The 20,707-nt window shown below is 45.8% G+C and overlaps 1 protein-coding gene across 1 annotated transcript in view; it reads right to left on the reverse strand.

Moving 5' to 3' along the window:
• Window positions 1–1,827: 1,827 nt before the first annotated feature.
• The window catches only part of LOC139400219 (pleckstrin homology domain-containing family M member 3-like), a 53,136-nt gene continuing 34,256 nt past the window's right edge, over window positions 1,828–20,707 (reverse strand). Inside the window, exons 7-9 of the mRNA XM_071145210.1 lie at window positions 15,694–15,757; window positions 6,946–7,103; window positions 1,828–3,677 (exon numbers count right to left, since the gene is read on the reverse strand). Coding sequence (XP_071001311.1) covers window positions 3,515–3,677; window positions 6,946–7,103; window positions 15,694–15,757 — 385 coding nt within the window. The 3' untranslated portion in view covers window positions 1,828–3,514. The remainder of the gene's footprint in view (window positions 3,678–6,945; window positions 7,104–15,693; window positions 15,758–20,707) is intronic.

Raw genomic sequence — 20,707 nt, forward strand, 5'->3', positions numbered from 1 at the left:
CCTACAGTACACACACTGGGGCTCTCACACCTACAGTACACACACTGGGGCTCTCACACATACAGTACACACACTGGGGCTCTCACACCTACAGTACACACACTGGGGCTCTCACACATACAGTACACACACTGGGGCTCTCACACATACAGTACACACACTGGGGCTCTCACACATACAGTACACACACTGGGGCTCTCACACATACAGTACACACACTGGGGCTCTCACACCTACAGTACACACACTGGGGCTCTCACACCTACAGTACACACACTGGGGCTCTCACACATACAGTACACACACTGGGGCTCTCACACATACAGTACACACACTGGGGCTCTCACACATACAGTACACACACTGGGGCTCTCACACATACAGTACACACACTGGGGCTCTCACACATACAGTACACACACTGGGGCTCTCACACATACAGTACACACACTGGGGCTCTCACACCTACAGTACACACACTGGGGCTCTCACACCTACAGTACACACACTGGGGCTCTCACACATACAGTACACACACTGGGGCTCTCACACATACAGTACACACACTGGGGCTCTCACACCTACAGTACACACACTGGGGCTCTCACACCTACAGTACACACACTGGGGCTCTCACACCTACAGTACACACACTGGGGCTCTCACACATACAGTACACACACTGGGGCTCTCACACCTACAGTACACACACTGGGGCACTCACACCTACAGTACACACACTGGGGCTCTCACACCTACAGTACACACACTGGGGCTCTCACACCTACAGTACACACACTGGGGCCCTCACACATACAGTACACACACTGGGGCTCTCACACATACAGTACACACACTGGGGCTCTCACACCTACAGTACACACACTGGGGCTCTCACACATACAGTACACACACTGGGGCTCTCACACATACAGTACACACACTGGGGCTCTCACACATACAGTACACACACTGGGGCTCTCACACATACAGTACACACACTGGGGCTCTCACACCTACAGTACACACACTGGGGCTCTCACACCTACAGTACACACACTGGGGCTCTCACACCTACAGTACACACACTGGGGCTCTCACACCTACAGTACACACACTGGGGCTCTCACACATACAGTACACACACTGGGGCTCTCACACATACAGTACACACACTGGGGCTCTCACACATACAGTACACACACTGGGGCTCTCACACATACAGTACACACACTGGGGCTCTCACACATACAGTACACACACTGGGGCTCTCACACATACAGTACACACACTGGGGCTCTCACACATACAGTACACACACTGGGGCTCTCACACATACAGTACACACACTGGGGCTCTCACACATACAGTACACACACTGGGGCTCTCACACATACAGTACACACACTGGGGCTCTCACACATACAGTACACACACTGGGGCTCTCACACATACAGTACACACACTGGGGCTCTCACACATACAGTACACACACTGGGGCTCTCACACATACAGTACACACACTGGGGCTCTCACACATACAGTACACACACTGGGGCTCTCACACATACAGTACACACACTGGAGCTCTCACACATACAGTACACACACTGGGGCTCTCACACCTACAGTACACACACTGGGGCTCTCACACATACAGTACACACACTGGGGCTCTCACACATACAGTACACACACTGGGGCTCTCACACATACAGTACACACACTGGGGCTCTCACACATACAGTACACACACTGGGGCTCTCACACATACAGTACACACACTGGGGCTCTCACACATACAGTACACACACTGGGGCTCTCACACATACAGTACACACACTGGGGCTCTCACACCTACAGTACACACACTGGGGCTCTCACACCTACAGTACACACACTGGGGCTCTCACACCTACAGTACACACACTGGGGCTCTCACACATACAGTACACACACTGGGGCTCTCATCCTCCACCGCCAGTCCTTTGAGCTTAGACCAGTCACACTACTGGGAGTCATAGACACCCCTCACCAAATCTTTCTCTCTCTCATATATATATATATATATATATATATAGCTCTAGAGTGAGAGCACTGAGTCATAGCAGCAGAATGAGTCCCAGCTCCTGTGGGTTTGAGATGGCTTGCGTAACATAACTAATCCCTGCATGGTCTTTTACATGGACTGTAATTTGGGCCCTCTGTGGCTGAGGCCTGATGATGTAGGGCTGACCTGATGGAGCCTTTCCTACTGAGTATAATGGAGACAGTCAATACATCCACCAGCCTCTAGCCCCATAGGACAGCAGTAGGGAGTAGTTGCCCCTATCACGCTCAAGGAAAAAGTATACATGATAGGATGATATGCAATTTGAACATTACTATGACTCAATCTCATTCTAGTTTCAAGTGTGTCCTGATCATAATAAGCGTCCCCCACTTGGACCCTCCTATTGAATATGTCTGGATAAAGGTTGGTTGGTTAGAGGGGCTCTAAGAGCTAATAGAGGTGAGTTAAATAAGCAAACTCATCCTTAAATACAGTGGCTACTAACCCAGTCTGTGGCTTGACATCCTAATGAACATGCATAAATAGTGCAAAAACATGTGAAGGGGAGGATAAAGAGAGAGTGAAGGGCAGAGGGACAGCGTGGTGAAGTACGGACATGTAGAGTTCAGATATATAGTCCAAATATATAGCGAGTTGCGACATCACACCAACAGAGTCCAGATATAGGCTACAGATATAGGCTATAGTGACATCACACCAACAGAGTCCAGATATAGGCTATAGATATAGGCTATAGTGACATCACACCAACAGCATATTAGTTTCAGCTTGTAGGTTGGTCACTGATGTCGGAAATGTATGAGCTGGAAATATACATTTCCAGATGTGTGTGTGTGTGTGAGCGACTGTGTCCAGAAAGTCAAGAGGACGCATTACTGCTGTTGAGTCAGCATAGTCCCTCTCCCTTTATTTGTGTTGTCTGTGTTTGTGTGTGTATGTGTGTGTTTCTGTGTTTGTGTAGCACTATGAAGATAGCACATAGCAGAGAGGCTAAGAGGCAGAGCAGTCCCTCTCCCTTTATTTGTGTTGTCTGTGTTTGTGTGCGTGTGTGTGTGTTTCTGTGTTTGTGTGTGTGTGCAGCACTATGAAGATAGCACATAGCAGAGAGGCTAAGAGGCAGAGCAGTTCCTCTCCGGTGGGTGTTGCGTTAGGATCCATCTCTTCCAGGTGAGAGTGACGTCAGCGTAGCTCACAAAGCAGGTGTGTGTGAGAGAGCATAACCCTTTCTTAGTCATCAACACTCTCACTGTGTATCCTGGCCGGCTCACACACACAAACACACATGCTTCCATTGACTTTGGTGAGAGTAGCTCTGTGGAGTGGCACCGCTGTTTCAATCTGTGTGTGTGTGTGTGTGTGTGTGTGTGTGTGTGTGTGTGTGTGTGTGTGTGTGTGTGATCTCCGGGTGTCGGGTGTGTGTGTGTGTGTGTGTATTTGTGATCAGGTGTACTGGTAAGGCAGTGTGACGCAGCCTGGTGTATCGTCGTCAGGGCTCCAGAAAGACGAGGCTCTCTTATGGTGGAGCTCTCTGTGTACGCAGCGTGGACACGGCTGGGCCTTCAGATGACACTCTGTATGGAACACCGCTCCACAACCATCACATCTGGACACATACAGACCAAGCACAGAGTCACAAACATCAATACAACACAAATCTGAAGCGAGGGGAAAAAGCATATTAGTTTCAGCTTGTAGGTTGGTCACTGATGTCGGAAATGTATGAGCTGGATGAGCTGGAAATATACAGATGAACACATCATTGTACTAAAAGACTGGATAAACATTAGTTTCACCCAGCCCTGTCCAGCCCCGTCTGGAAGATTGATCACATTACCACCCTCCCAGGTATCTGTTGGACAGGACAGCATTATACACAGGTGGCAGTATCTAGCGATCTGCTGAGCATACAGTGGGGCAAAAAATTATTTAGTCAGCCACCAATTGTGAAAGTTCTCCCACTTAAAAAGATGAGAGAGGCCTGTAATTTTCATCATAGGTACACTTCAACTATGACAGACAAAATGAGAAAAAAAATCCATAAAATCACATTGTAGGATTTTTAATTAATTAATTTGCAAATTATGGTGGAAAGTAAGCATTTGGTCACCTACAAACAAGCAAGATTTCTGGCTCTCACAGACTTGTAACTTCTTCTTTAAGAGGCTCCTCTGTCCTCCACTTGTTACCTGTATTAATGGAACCTGTTTGAACTTATCAGTATAAAAGACACCTGTCCACAACCTCAAACAGTCACACTCCAAACTCCACTATGGCCAAGACCAAAGAGCTGTCAAAGGACACAAGAAACAAAATTGTAGACCTGCACCAGGCTGGGAAGACTGAATCTGCAATAGGTAAGCAGCTTGGTTTGAAGAAATCAACTGTGGGAGCAATTATTAGGAAATGGAAGACATACAAGACCACTGATAATCTTCCTCGATCTGGGTCACGCAAGATCTCACCCCGTGGGGTCAAAATGATCACAAGAACGGTGAGCAAAAATCCCAAAACCACACCTAGTGGACCTAGTGAATGACCTGCAGAGAGCTGGGACCAAAGTAACAAAGCCTACCATCAGTAACACACTACGCCAGGGACTCAAATCCTGCAGTGCCAGACGTGTCCCCCTGCTTAAGCCAGTACATGTCCAGGCTCGTCTGAAGTTCGCTAGAGAGCATTTGGATGATCCAGAAGAAGATTGGGAGAATGTCATATGGTCAGATGAAACCAAAATATAACTTTTTTGTAAAAACTCAACTCGTCGTGTTTGGAGGACAAAGAATGCTGAGTTGCATCCAAAGAACACCATAGCTACTGTGAAGCATGGGGGTGGAAACATCATGCTTTGGGGCTGTTTTTCTGCAAAGGGACCAGGACGACAGATTCCTGTAAAGGAAAGAATGAATGGGGCCATGTATCGTGAGATTTTGAGTGAAAACCTCCTTCCATCAGCAAGGGCATTGAAGATGAAACGTGGCTGGGTCTTTCAGCATGACAATGATCCCAAACACACCGCCCGGGCAACGAAGGAGTGGCTTCGTAAGAAGCATTTCAAGGTCCTGGAGTGGCCTAGCCAGTCTCCAGATCTCAACCCCATAGAAAATCTTTGGAGGGAGTTGAAAGTCCGTGTTGCCCAGCAACAGCTCCAAAACATCACTGCTCTAGAGGAGATCTGCATGGAGGAATGGGCCAAAATACCAGCAACAGTGTGTGAAAAACTTGTGAAGACTTACAGAAAACGTTTGACCTCTGTCATTGCCAATAAAGGGTATATAACAAAGTATTGAGACAAACTTTGGTTATTGACCAAATTCTTGTTTTCCACCATAATTTGCAAATAAATTCATAAAAAATCCTACAATGTGATTTTCTGGATTTTTTATAATAATTTTGTCTGTCATTGTTTAAGTGTACCTATGATGAAAATTACAGGCCTCTCTCATCTTTTTAAGTGGGAGAACTTGACTAAATACTTTTTTTGCCCCACTGTATGTATAGAAGATAAGACGAGAGAAACCTTGTTCAGCATCCACTTAACTAGGCTACACAGTTCACCTTAAAACTTCTGGAACATAGAATGGTGAAAGCATTTACTTTGCCTGAAAATAAATACATTTGTAGTGACATTTAGAAGGTAAACAAAAGAAGAAGAAGAAGACCATAAATTGGAACAAACAATGTAGAACATATTTCAGAAATGATTATGGAATGCATCCGACACAACATACTCATAGCCACTCGAATCAAAATGGGGCACCGGTCCCAAAGAATGAAATTGTTCACCTATTGATGATTAACAGAGTCTATATGGCAGGCTAACGAACTGAGTGTCCCAGGCTATGTCATGGATGAGGTGGTAAAGCTGATGCAACCAGGAAAGGAGCAGGTCCTACTCTCGGGGGCCAAAGTCTGACTAAGCTGTTACTCTTACTACAGTATAACTGGTTTACTATCACTATCAGTTAACGTGATCCTTCCTTGCCAAGGGCAATAAACCCTGGTCAAAAGTTCAGGTGTGCCATCCAGCCTGATAGTGAAGGGTGTGTGTGTACCAAGCACTGCAATTAAATCATTAGCTCTAGTCTACAGCATCTTCTGTAAGCTGAAGAAACAGCATAACATTTATGTGGGGAGTCGATACCTTTAAAGCTAGATTAATATATATCATATATTCACTTCGGCAAAGATTGTAACTGGCCCCTACGCACGCACGCACGCACGCACACACACACACACACCTCTGCTTCTCATGGCCCTGCCTTCAGAGGCTCTCCGTTAACCCAGAAGAGAGATGTGTGAGCTGAGGCAGCAGAGATCAATAATTTAAGAGTGTGTGGACAGACTAGACATTAATGAATGTTTTATCTGCCTGTCTCGCTCTCGGGCTTCTGGCCAAGAGCAGCACAGCCACGTCTGGCGATCTCTACGCTGTCCTCTTCTGTGTCCTCTCTTCTCCTCATCTCCACCATCCTCTTCCTGTAAAAGAGAGGATCTTCTTTCCTCCTCTTCTCCCCCTTCCTGTCTTGTTCTCTTCAAAGTGAATGAAACCTCCCTGAGGTGAGAGAGGGCCATTCCTTAACAGTGGCATGTCATAAGGCTCAGGCAGAGGCAGACAAGGACAGAAACAGGGACGGAGCAAGGCAATATGGGGATGAACTGTTCCTCTCCAGCAGGACACCATGTTCTCCCTATCACCCGTGCCCCTGCCAGCGTGTAATTAACACTGCTCTTTACTCCATTCATTCTTCCAGGATGCCATCACGCAAGTCGCTGATCTAACATCTGTTTTCTCTGCTACCCTGAATAGTTAAAAAGGTTAAGATTGTTGAAGTATTGAGCTGATCCTATATCTGCGCATGAAGGGGCCTCACCTCTTAGTGGCACTCTCCTGGAAGGGATAGATGACCTGTCCGTTCTGACACATCTCACAGATGAAGCCCTTCTCTCTGCACTGGCTGCAGCTGAAGACGTGGGAACTGGCAAACTTAATCACCTTGGAGAGAAAGGGGGCCAGCTTCCCATCAATCACCTGTAGAGAGAAAGAGAGGTAGGCAAGGAAGGAGATGGAGATAGACAAGAGAGAGAGAGAGGTAGGGAAGGAAGGAGATGGAGATAGACAAGAGAGAGAGAGAGAGGTAGGGAAGGAAGGAGATGGAGATAGACAAGAGAGAGAGAGAGGTAGGGAAGGAAGGAGATGGAGATAGACAAGAGAGAGAGAGAGAGAGAGGTAGGGAAGGAAGGAGATGGAGATAGACAAGAGAGAGAGAGAGAGAGGTAGGGAAGGAAGGAGATAGGGAAGGAAGGAGATGGAGATAGACAAGAGAGAGAGAGGTAGGGAAGGAAGGAGATGGAGATAGACAAGAGAGAGAGAGAGGGAAGGAAGGAGATGGAGATAGGGAAGGAGATGGAGATAGACAAGAGAGAGAGAGAGGTAGGGAAGGAAGGAGATGGAGATAGACAAGAGAGAGAGAGAGAGAGAGAGGTAGGGAAGGAAGGAGATGGAGATAGACAAGAGAGAGAGAGGTAGGGAAGGAAGGAGATGGAGATAGACAAGAGAGAGAGAGAGAGAGAGAGAGAGAGGTAGGGAAGGAAGGAGATGGAGATAGACAAGAGAGAGAGAGAGAGAGAGGTAGGGAAGGAAGGAGATGGAGATAGACAAGAGAGAGAGAGAGGTAGGGAAGGAAGGAGATGGAGATAGACAAGAGAGAGAGAGAGAGAGAGGTAGGGAAGGAAGGAGATGGAGATAGACAAGAGAGAGAGAGAGGTAGGGAAGGAAGGAGATGGAGATAGACAAGAGAGAGAGAGAGGTAGGGAAGGAAGGAGATGGAGATAGACAAGAGAGAGAGAGAGAGAGAGAGAGAGTAGGGAAGGAATGAGATGGAGATAGACAAGAGAGAGAGAGAGGTAGGGAAGGAAGGAGATGGAGATAGACAAGAGAGAGAGATAGAGGTAGGGAAGGAAGGAGATGGAGATAGACAAGAGAGAGAGAGAGAGAGAGAGAGAGGTAGGGAAGGAAGGAGATGGAGATAGACAAGAGAGAGAGAGAGAGAGAGAGGTAGGGAAGGAAGGAGATGGAGATAGACAAGAGAGAGAGAGAGAGAGAGAGTAGGGAAGGAAGGAGATGGAGATAGACAAGAGAGAGAGAGAGAGAGAGGTAGGGAAGGAAGGAGATGGAGATAGACAAGAGAGAGAGAGAGAGAGAGAGAGAGGTAGGGTAGGAAGGAGATGGAGATAGACAAGAGAGAGAGAGAGAGAGAGGTAGGGAAGGAAGGAGATGGAGATAGACAAGAGAGAGAGATGTAGGGAAGGAAGGAGGTGGAGATAGACAAGAGAGAGAGAGAGAGAGGTAGGGAAGGAAGGAGATGGAGATAGACAAGAGAGAGAGAGAGAGAGAGGTAGGGAAGGAAGGAGATGGAGATAGACAAGAGAGAGAGAGAGAGAGAGGTAGGGAAGGAAGGAGATGGAGATAGACAAGAGAGAGAGAGAGAGGTAGGGAAGGAAGGAGATGGAGATAGACAAGAGAGAGAGAGGTAGGGAAGGAAGGAGATGGAGATAGACAAGAGAGAGAGAGGTAGGGAAGGAAGGAGATGGAGATAGACAAGAGAGAGAGAGAGAGAGAGAGGTAGGGAAGGAAGGAGATGGAGATAGACAAGAGAGAGAGAGAGAGGTAGGGAAGGAGATGAGATAGACAAGAGAGAGAGAGAGAGGTAGGGAAGGAAGGAGATGGAGATAGACAAGAGAGAGAGAGAGAGAGAGGTAGGGAAGGAAGGAGATGGAGATAGACAAGAGAGAGAGAGAGAGAGAGTAGGGAAGGAAGGAGATGGAGATAGACAAGAGAGAGAGAGAGAGAAGGAAAAAAGGGAATAATGGATGAAGTGAAATAAAATGTACTTTCCAAAACATTCTCTTCCTCATTCTCCACGATATAATTCAAATTCAACATTTTCAACATTTTCATTCTAATTCAACCATTCTATTTCCCATCTATAAGAATGTACTGCTGTAATATATTCTACTATACAGAGAGAAGACAGCAGAATTTTCCCTGTGAGGATAAACACTTTTAATACAGGTCCCATTGGGAGCCACTGCAGCGCAGCACATAGAGGAGATGGACAAGAGTTCACGTCAGGAATTCACATCGGGAATTTACATCAAAACTAATGAAGGCCCTGGGAGAAAGGCTGGCTGGAGAGGCCTGGGGGGCGGAGGGAATTCCTTTTTTTGGGGGCCGTTTTAGCAAAAAATTATATGTGAATGCCGGTGGGCGAGTAGTTAAAAACCGGCAGGGCCTTTGATTGGTGAGGGCCTGGTAGAGAGCATTGTGGCTCTGTTGAATGGGGTTGGGGAAGGGAACGGGCCTGAGTGGACCTCCAGAGAACACTGAGGGAGGCTGAGGGGGCAGAGACAAGTGGCTACACCTGGCAGCGCTGGGGCTGCACCAATTAAGGCCTGCCAGGCATTCTTCAGCCTGGAGGAGAGAAGAGAAGGAGAAAAGACGAGAGAGAGGGAGAGGGGGACAGAGGGAAGGAGAGGCTGAAGAAGGAGGATGGGGGTGAGGGGGGGGCTGAAGGTGAAAGGAGAACGAAGAAAGGAGAGGAGACCACCCCGACCCCCACTCCTACACACGCACGCACATGCATACATACACACAATGGATGGATAACTGAAAAGGTGCTCTGCAGGGGAGGTGGATGTTATGTCTGTATGGTTTGGACAGAGAATGAGAGATTACACAATGTAATACTAACTGGTCTACAACAGCTCATGACTAACTACCTAGAGAATGGGCGACAACCAGGAACAGTCCTAATAACTCCTCAAGCAGTGGCTGAAAACGCACCACACCTCCATCTTTCCATCCCTCCATCTTTCCATCCCTCCAGCCCGGAGGCTGTGGCAACCCCAGTCTGGGAGAGCTACAACACTGTGAATAATGCTGTCTAGCATGGTGACATGAGCCAGGCTGTAGCCCAGCAATCAAAGGCTGTGTGTAGTGTGGAGCAGTGAGGCAGAGTAGCCAGTCAGTGAGTCAGCCAGCAATCCAGAGAGCCAGTCAGGCAGAGCAGCCTGCCAGCCAGCCAGGCAGTGTTCCCCATCCCCTAGCCAAGCCCAACCCAGATGATATATGCCACCCCTGATCAATGCTGACACCAGGGGTAATTAAGACACGACTGGCAACACACCACACTGGGTTCTGACTGGGACTGATGCTCAGTGGACAAGGAGAGAGGGAGATGAAGGGAAACAGAGGGAGGGAGAGAGGAGGGAAAGGGACAGAGAGAAGGCAAAAGTTGCAGAGGGAGAGAGTGAGGAAGTGAGAGAGATAGAGAGAGTTGGAATTGAAGGGAGAGAAAGGGCAGGAGAAGTGTGAATGGGAGATGCTTTAGGGGAAAAAAAGCAGAAAATGGCAGTAGCCCCAGGTTTCCCTTTCTTTGCCAACCAGGTGGATACATTCTCCTCAGAGAAGTGAAACCACACCTACAGCCGGTCTGAGGGAGGGGTGCAGACAGAGCGGGCAAGAGAGGGGCTACCATTCGTTTGTCCTGCCTGCAGCTGCCTTCCTTCGCTGCAGTGTCATTGTGAATGTTCCTGGAACACCAGCCCCAGCATCCCCCCCCCCCTCCTTCCACCAACACCCCTCAATCAAATCCTCCTCACCCCCCACCCCTCATAAAGTCACACCCATCTGGCCCTGTCCCGTGCGGGGGGCTTTGTGGTCCAAACGGCTTAATCCCCTAAAACCTCTGTTTAACACCCGCTACGTTATCCCTCTCTAGTGTTCCGCTGATGAAGGCCGGGCCTCCATTAGTGATGCTCAGAAAGCCACCCGGATTACACACATAAAGACAGGGTGAGCTCTGTTTGGATAACACCCCTCTCACCAAACAGGATTACTACCAGCCCCAGTGTGTGTGTGTGTGTGTGTGTGTGTGTGTGTGTGTGTGTGTGTGTGTGTGTGTGTGTGTGTGTGTGTGTGTGTGTGTGTGTGTGTGTGTGTGTGAGTGTGTGTGTAAGACGTGTAGTGGGGAGTGTGATTATGGATGAGAGCGAGTGAGAGATAGAGAGAATGTCCGTGTATGTCTGTGTGGGACTGAGAGGCAGAGAGAGGTGTTTGAGTTTAAAAAAATTAAAAAATATTCAGAAATATGTGCAACTTTTGAGTTTAAAATCAATATCTTACAGTTCAGAAAACGCTGAATTACCATTTACCCAACAGCTCTCAAGATGACCAACATGCCCCTATTCCAATGAGCGTGCCAGTGTAAGGGCATACATGCCTAATGCCTGTGTCTATGCCTGTATCTGGGCTCAACTAGGAAGTCCTTGTGTCTTCGTCAGAGTGGCTACTAGATAGCCTGTGGTGTGCTTAAGTTGTATGCCAGGGTGTCAGTGTGGGAATCTGCCCTATTGCACGTATGTGCGTGTCACCATGGCCACCGTGCAATCCGGGCCGGGCCGGGGCTGCTCAATGCCCCTTTGTCCCCTCCAGTTGTTTGTAGGTCGTTGGCAGGACTAGGACTGCTGCCCCGGTACACGACACACAATACAATTAGCATCTATATGGTACTCCTCAGTCCTCCAAAACAAGCCTATCTCCCCATCCCACTACTTTACAACTGGAAAAGCAAAAAAACATTTCAATGAAGCAACAAAAGGGCCAGTAGCCAAACAAGTCCAGCCTCTGGGCAGGCCTTGGGCAGGCCCTGGGCAAACAAATATGGCCAACAGTCTGATGGTTTAAAGACAGAGGCTGCTCCAAATAGGACGCGTTTGTTGAGAGTTCAATAGTAAAGAGCCAAGTGCACTGCTGCTTTCTATGAAGGACTGGGTCTAGTCAATAACTAGCCAGGGAGAGACGGCTCAGTCTTCACTGATCTCGCTGGGCAACAATAAAAGCCAGGCTTGATGAAGGAGCTCTGATTATTCAGGAGAAATAAAAGAAACAGCTCGTTAATATGGAAAGCCAATTAAGAAGCTGTGTGAGAGAGAGAGAGAGAGCGAGAGAGAAAATATATGGGGAAAAGTATACTTGGCAAATAGGTTCTGATATAGTTTATCAATTAAGGGGAAAACAAATGCAGCCATCCATCAATTTATCATTGCTTATCACTGAATTGTTGAGCTGTTTGCAACTTTTAAAGCAGTTGTCAAGCCCCGAGTAAGTTGCCTATAGCAGCATGTCTGTTGTAGCATGCTGCGGTGTCCTCAACTTGAGGTAATCTTTAAGCCATCTATTAGAGTTTGTTTGACATGGGCATCATAACCTGTCTGAGTGTTGTGTGCAGTCCACTGGAGAATGTGACAGTGACACACGCAGACACCCAGAGAGAGAAAGAGGGAGAGAGGGATAGAGAGAGGAGTGAGAGGGGATAGAAGTACAGAGCGATAGAGGGGGTAAAGCGGAGGAGAAAGGAGATAGAAGGATAGCAAAAGAGGGGGAAGAGAGAGACAGTGTCAGGGCAGGGGATGTAGGGAAGAATGGTGGACTGTCACACTCTTGTTTTTCTGCCTGTTGATTCTGAATGTGTGTAATTAGTGAACGGGCCAGGGGGAGAGGGGGACATGGAGGGAGCAGGGAAGGGGGAGAAGAGGGCTATGGACTCTCCCTGGGTTGTTAAGAGAGGGGGTGGGGGGGGGTCAGAGAAAGAGAGGGAGTGAGTGGTACCCCACGACATGATCAAAAGTATATGGAGACCTGCTCGTCGAACATGTCATTCCAAAATCATGGGCATTAATATGGAGTTGGTCCCCCCTTTGCTGCTATAACAGCCTCTACTCCTCTGGGAAGGATTTTCACTAGATGTTGGAACATTACTGCGGGGACTTGATTCCATTCAGCCACAAGAGCATTAGTGAGGTCGGGTACTGATGTTGGGCGACTAGGCCTGGCTTCCAATTAATCCCAAAGATGTTTGATGGGGTTGAGGTCAGGGCTCTGCGCAGTCCAGTCCACTCCTTGTGGCAGGCCGGCGCATGCATGCTGACTTCGGTTGCCAGTTGTACGGTGTTTCCTCAGACACATTGGTGTGGCTGGCTTCCGGGTTAAGCGAACAGTGTGTCAAAAATCAGAGCGGCTTGGCAGGGTTGTGTTTCGGAGTTGCAGTGACGAAACAAGACCGTAACTACCAATTGGATATCACAAAATTGGGGAGAAAGAGGTAAAAAATACAAAACAATATAAAAATATTTAGACAAATATTCCACACCGATCTCAACAAACCATTTCTGTATGGACCTCGCTTTATGCACGAGGACATTGTCATGCCCAAACTGTTGCCACAAAGTTGGAAGTACAGAATTGGCTAGATTGTAATTTCATGCTGTAGCATTAAGATTTCCCTCCACTAAGGAGGAGGGGCTAAGGGGCCTAGCCCAAACCATGAAAACAGCCCAAGACAATTATTCCTCCTCCACCGAACTTTACAGTTGGCACTATTCAATGGGGCAGGTAGCGTACTCCTGGCATCCGCCAAACCCAGATTAGTCCGTCGGACTGCCAGATGGTGAAGCGTGATTGATCAATCCAGAGAACGCGTTTCCACTGCTCCAGAGTCCAATGGTGGCGAGATCTCCAGCCAACACTTGGCATTGCGCATGGTGATCTTATGCTTGTGTGAGGATGCTCAGCCATGGAAACCCAGTCTATTGAAGCTCCCGACGAACAGTTCTTGTGCTGCAGATGATTTTTACACTCTACGTGCTTCAGCACTCGGCGGTCCATTTCTGTGGGCTTGTGAGTCCTATCACTTCGTGGCTGAGCCGTTGTTGTTCCTAGACGTTTCCACTTCACAATAACAGCACTTACAGTTGACCGGGGCAGCTCTAGCAGGGCAGAAATGTTCTGAACTGACTTGTTGGAAAGGTTGAAACTCACTGAGTTCTTCGGTAAGGTGATTCTACTGCCAATGTTTGTCTATGGAGATTGCATGGCTCTGTGCTCGATTTTATACACCAAATCAAAATCCACATCAAATCCACACATTTGAAGGGGTGTCCACATACTTTTGTATATATAGTGTATATGGAATTGTTTTAAGAAGGTCATACCAAGGATAATTTTGTTATTTGATTTAGAATTTTATGACCCCTTGAAGCATAACAAAAAAAATGAGAAAACATTTGATGAAAAAAAACTGCCATCAGCCCATACAAACGCACTCAATAACAGATTCCCTACATGGAACAACATATAGACGCATCCAATGCAAAAAACAGATATCTCTAGTTTAAACTGACTGAACGAATTACATTTTGAATGAAAAATTTTTCACACATAAACAAACTTTATAATAATTCACTGTGATAATTCAGAGAATTGTTTAATTATGCTAATTCGATTGAATTTAGGGGGTTAATAAAGGGATGCTTCGGGATTTTGTCAATGAGGTCCTTTATCTATATTTTGTCAATGAGGCCCTATTTGACCTAGATAGTTTGTGTGTATGCATTGATATGTAGGCTACGTGTGCCTTTAATTTGTTTTTATGTAGTTCTGTCTTTGAGCTGTTCTTGTCTATTGATGTTCTGCATTATGTCATTCTGTATTATGTTTCATGTTTTGTGTGGACTCCAGGAAGAGTATCTGCTGCTTTTGCAACAGCAAATGGGGATCCTAATAAAATACCAAATATCTACTTCCCCAGAGTTAAGAGGGAAGTTAGAAGTAGTTTTGTGAACCAATACTAACTAGCGTTAGCACAATGACTGGGAGTCTATGGGTATCTGCTAGCATACACTAGTTAGCATTGGCTCGCATAAATACCTCTAACTTCCTTCATACTGGACACAGAGACATAAAAATTCACCTGACTGGGGGAAGTAGATAAAGGACCTCATGGCTAAAATCCCAAAGTCTCCTTTTAAACGTTGGAGGAAATGCATTTCTAGTGTATGAGGAATGTGTTTGCTGGCTTCATAAATGCTAACTTATTTTCAACCCCTTTAGCTTTGCTAGCTAGCTTGCTGGCTAGTTAGAGAGGTTAGCTGACTAGTTAGTTACAGTAGTTGGCTACTGTTGTGTTATTATCAGATTTAGCCTTTTCCATCGTTTTCAGAATGCATACAGGCATTTGAATATAGTGTGGGATAAGGGAATCCGGACACAATGTGGACACGGTAGACATATTTAAAATGTAGGTGTAGACCGGGGTTCCCCTACTGGTGGCCCTCGTGTCGAATTTGTCCCACGAGTGGTTTTATTTGGCCCCCAAAGTTTAAGAAAATGTCATTAAAAAAAACATGAGGCTGTAAAAACACCAGGAAATCAGCTCCAAGTGATTTTAATTTTTGGAATTCTGCTCCCAAGTATTCCCACGCATAATAGAGAGACACGTGATCGTAAACAAACGTAAGCAAGGTTTGAAATGATTATGTTTTAGTCAAATATTATATCCGTTTGTGCTTCTTGCAGTCAATTTGCAGTCTACAAATGATTTGTAATTATATTCCGTCTCACTGACCATCCCCTCAAGAAAAAAAATCTAGTTGATGATCCCTAGTGTAGAAGCATGCATGACATGTTCGTAATTCCATGATCAGAACTCCATGATCAGAATACAACAGCTGCATCAACTATCAAGTGTAGACATGGCCTAAAAGCAGCCTGTGTGTCTTACCTGCTGCAGGTCAGCCAGTGAGTACAGGTGGATGTGTTGCAGTAGGTATTCTCTGGGGAAGATCCTATGGGGAGAGAGAGAGCATTACATCGATGCAAAATGCATTAAAGAGGTCAATGGAAAGCAGACTGGGGAATAGAAGGAGGACGTTGGATTGGTGCACATTTAACAAATCTGATCTAACACAGTAGATATTTGTCAAATCCGTAATGATTGGTATAAGCAACAGGCCCACAATGTAGTTACTAAAGTCTGATGTGTATCTATTTCGCTGTTTTCTCTGCATAACATTTAGAAATGGGCCTTTTTAAGGTTTAGAAGAAGTGACGGCTAAATGCTAACTCCCGTTCGTATAAGCTGATAGCATAGCTAGCATCAAAAATTGGTGGTGGTAGTTAAGGACATTTTGAACTGTAATGCAGTTGATTGGTTAAGGTGACATGAACATGTGTTGGGGTTAACATCCATACAAGCATTATACTCAGATTTCTACCTCAACATAGTGTGAAATACACAGGAATAATAGCCTAAATGTAGGCTAATTTTACGGGGGGGGGCAATGAGGATATTCTGAATCTTTCCCCGCACAGATCTTTTCCCCATGCATTTCCTTGGCATTTCCATTGTTTTGGTCGAGTTAGATTGACTTCTTTACCGTATATATTCAATTATTGGAATATTTTCTTAGAACCATGACTTATATCCTTTCATAATATATAATAATACATACCATTTGACAGACACTTTGTGTAATTTTGTCTCGCACGCTTGAACTAAACTGACCGGTAACTTCAAAGTACACGTATGTAAATGTATAACACCGTTTAATGGTATTTCATACATTACAGGTCCAAAACAATATCATAGCCGCCATCGATAAAAGACAGTACTGTGCAGCTGTCTTCATTGACCTGGCAAAGGCTTTCGACTCTGTCAATCACCATATTCTTATCGGCAGACTCAACAGCCTTGGTTTCTCTAATGACTGCCTCGTCTGGTTCACTAACTACTTCTCAGATAGAGTTCAGTGTGACAAATCGGAGGGCCTGTTGTCCGGACCTATGGCAGACTCTATGGGGATGCCACAGGGTTCAATTCTCGGGCCGACTCTTTTCTCTGTATATATCAATGATGTCGCTCTTGCTGCGGGTGATTCTTTGATCCACCGCAGATGACACCGTTCTGTATACATCTGGCCCTTCTTTGGACACTGTGTTAACAAACCTCCAAACGAGCTTCAACGCCATACAACACTCCTTCCGTGGCCTCCAACTGCTCTTAAATCAACTAAAATTAAATGCATGCTTTCAACCGATCGTTGCCCGCACCCGCCCGCCCGACTAGCATCACTACACTGAATAGTTCTGACTAAGAATATGTGGACAACTATAAATACCTAGGTGTCTGGTTAGACTGTAAACTTTCCTTCCAGACTCACATTAAGCATCTCCAATCCAGAGTTAAATCTAGAATTGGCTTCCTATTTCACAACAAAGCCTCCTTCACTCATGCTGCCAAACATAACCTCGTAAAACTGGCCATCCTACCGATCCTTGATTTCCACGATGTCATTTACAAAATAGCCTCCAACACTCTACTCAGCAAATTGGATGCAGTCTTTCACAGTGCCATCCGTTTTGTCACCAAAGCCCCATATGCTACCCACCACTGCGACCTGTATGTTCTCATTGGCTGGTCCTCACTACATATTCGTCGCCAAACCCACTGGCTCAAGGTCATCTATAAGTCTTTGCTAGGTAAGGCTCCGCTTTATCTCAGCTCACTGGTGACCATAGCAGCACCCACCCGTAGCACGCACCCCAGCAGGTACAGTGCCTTGCGAAAGTATTCGGCCCCCTTGAACTTTGCGACCTTTTGCCACATTTCAGGCTTCAAACATAAAGATATAAAACTGGATTTTTTTTGTGAAGAATCAACAACAAGTGGGACACAATCATGAAGTGGAACGACATTTATTGGATATTTCAAACTTTTTTAACAAATCAAAAACTGAAAAATTGGGCGTGCAAAATTATTCAGCCCCCTTAAGTTAATACTTTGTAGCGCCACCTTTTGCTGCGATTACAGCTGTAAGTCGCTTGGGGTATGTCTCTATCAGTTTTGCACATCGAGAGACTGAAATTTTTTCCCATTCCTCCTTGCAAAACAGCTCGAGCTCAGTGAGGTTGGATGGAAAGCATTTGTGAACAGCAGTTTTCAGTTCTTTCCACAGATTCTCGATTGGATTCAGGTCTGGACTTTGACTTGGCCATTCTAACACCTGGATATGTTTATTTTTGAACCATTCCATTGTAGATTTTGCTTTATGTTTTGGATCATTGTCTTGTTGGAAGACAAATCTCTGTCCCAGTCTCAGGTCTTTTGCAGACTCCATCAGGTTTTCCAGAATGGTCCTGTATTTGGCTCCATCCATCTTCCCATCAATTTTAACCATCTTCCCTGTCCCTGCTGAAGAAAAGCAGGCCCAAACCATGATGCTGCCTCCACCATGTTTGACAGTGGGCATGGTGTGTTCAGGGTGATGAGCTGTGTTGCTTTTACGCCAAACATAACGTTTTGCATTGTTGCCAAAAAGTTCAATTTTGGATTCATCTGACCAGAGCACCTTCTTCCACATGTTTGGTGTGTCTCCCAGGTGGCTTGTGGCAAACTTTAAACAACACTTTTTATGGATATCTTTAAGAAATGGCTTTCTTCTTGCCACTCTTCCATAAAGGCCAGATTTGTGCAATATACGACTGATTGTTGTCCTATGGACAGAGTCTCCCACCTCAGCTGTAGATCTCTGCAGTTCATCCAGAGTGATCATGGGCCTCTTGGCTGCATCTCTGATCAGTCTTCTCCTTGTATGAGCTGAAAGTTTAGAGGGACGGCCAGGTCTTGGTAGATTTGCAGTGGTCTGATACTCCTTCCATTTCAATATTATCGCTTGCACAGTGCTCCTTGGGATGTTTAAAGCTTGGGAAATCTTTTTGTATCCAAATCCGGCTTTAAACTTCTTCACAACAGTATCTCAGACCTGCCTGGTGTGTTCCTTGTTCTTCATGATGCTTTCTGCGCTTTGACGGACCTCTGAGACTATCACAGTGCAGGTGCATTTATACGGAGACTTGATTACACACAGGTGGATTGTATTTATCATCATTAGTCATTTAGGTCAACATTGGATCATTCAGAGATCCTCACTGAACTTCTGGAGAGAGTTTGCTGCACTGAAAGTAAAGGGGCTGAATAACTTTGCACGCCCAATTTTTCAGTTTTTGATTTGTTAAAAAAGTTTGAAATATCCAATAAATCTCGTTCCACTTCATGATTGTGTCCCACTTGTTGTTGATTCTTCACAAAAAAATACAGTTTTATATCTTTATGTTTGAAGCCTGAAATGTGGCAAAAGGTCGCAAAGTTCAAGGGGGCCGAATACTTTCGCAAGGCACTGTATATTTCACTGGTCATCCCCAAAGCCAACACCTCCTTTGGCCGCCTTTCCTTCCAGTTCTCTGCTGCCAATGACTGGAACGAATTGCAAAAATCACTGAAGTTGGAGACTTATATCTCCCTCACTAACTTTAAGTGTCAGCTGTCAGAGCAGCTTACAGATCACTGCACCTGTACACAGCCCATCAATAAATAGCCCATCCATCCATCCATCCATCCATCCATCCATCCAACTACCTACCTCATCCCCATATTTGTTTTTCTGCTCTTTTGCACACTAGTATTTCTACTTGCACATCCTTATCTGCACATACATCACTCCAGTGTAAATTGCTAAATTGTAATTACTTTGCCACTATTGGCCTATTTATTGCCTTACCTCCTTACTTCATTTGCACACACTGTATACAGATTCTTATATTGTGTTATTGACTGCACTTTTGTTTATCCCATGTGTAACTCTGTGTTATTGCTTTTGTCACACTGCTTTGCTTGGTCTTGGCCAGGTCGTGGTTGTAAATGAGAACTTGTTCTCAACTGGCCTACCTGGTTAAATAAAGGTGAAATTATTATTATTATTAATTACAGTATTACATACAGCATATTAAACATGAAAGTATATCCATACATCAACATGACAGTATCATACATGACAGAAAGGAGATTCTGCTTTCATGTTGAGATTAATTTAGGACGATAACAGAATGTGCACCATGAGTCACGTCTCACACACACACGCCATGATCGGGCCTGTGTAACTGTGGCAACAAGTGGCCAAATTGCCCTGAAAATGGGGGTCAATTCAATAGAGTGGGAGCTGGGTTGGGGTGGCAGTGGAGGCTGGGGTTTAGGGGTTTAAAATCCCTCTGCCTTTATTACGAGGTGAAGCGGGGTACCCTCAATAATCTCTTCATCCTGCCCGTCTCGCTATTACAGTCCTCTCTACGCTCATCTGCTTGAACTACATACACGCAAACGTTAGCATACATACTCACATACACACACAGACAAACACACACACACTCTCGCCCACGCTAGCTCACATTTCAGCTTGAGGATCCACAAAGTGACACAGTGAGAGAGAGAGAGTGAGAGAGAGACAGAGTGAGAGAGAGAGACAGAGAGAGACAGAGAGAGCGGGAGAGAGTAGAAGATGGAGAGGGGGAGATATGGGATCACATGGACAATTTGGGTGCACTCACTCTCTGTACTAGTAACAATGTGAAAAGAGACACACACACACACAACTCTAATATGACTCATGAGAGTGGAGAGGCGCACACATACACAGCTCTATGCAGGTTCTATGCCACGCCTTTATCTGAAGAGGGTTGCAATATCTATATAAATGATGTGGAATGTGTGTGTACATCAGTATTCTACAGAGAGAGAGAGAGAGAGAGAGAGAGAGAGAGAGACAGTGAGTGAGACAGTGAGTGAGAGAGACAGAGTGAGAGAGAGACAGACAGAGTGAGTGAGAGACAGCGAGAGAGAGAGAGAGAGAGAGAGAGAGACAGAGAGACAGAGAGACAGAGAGAGACAGAGAAAGAGAGAGATA

This window comes from Oncorhynchus clarkii, chromosome 3, assembly GCF_045791955.1.
Source record: "Oncorhynchus clarkii lewisi isolate Uvic-CL-2024 chromosome 3, UVic_Ocla_1.0, whole genome shotgun sequence".
NCBI lineage: Eukaryota > Metazoa > Chordata > Actinopteri > Salmoniformes > Salmonidae > Oncorhynchus > Oncorhynchus clarkii.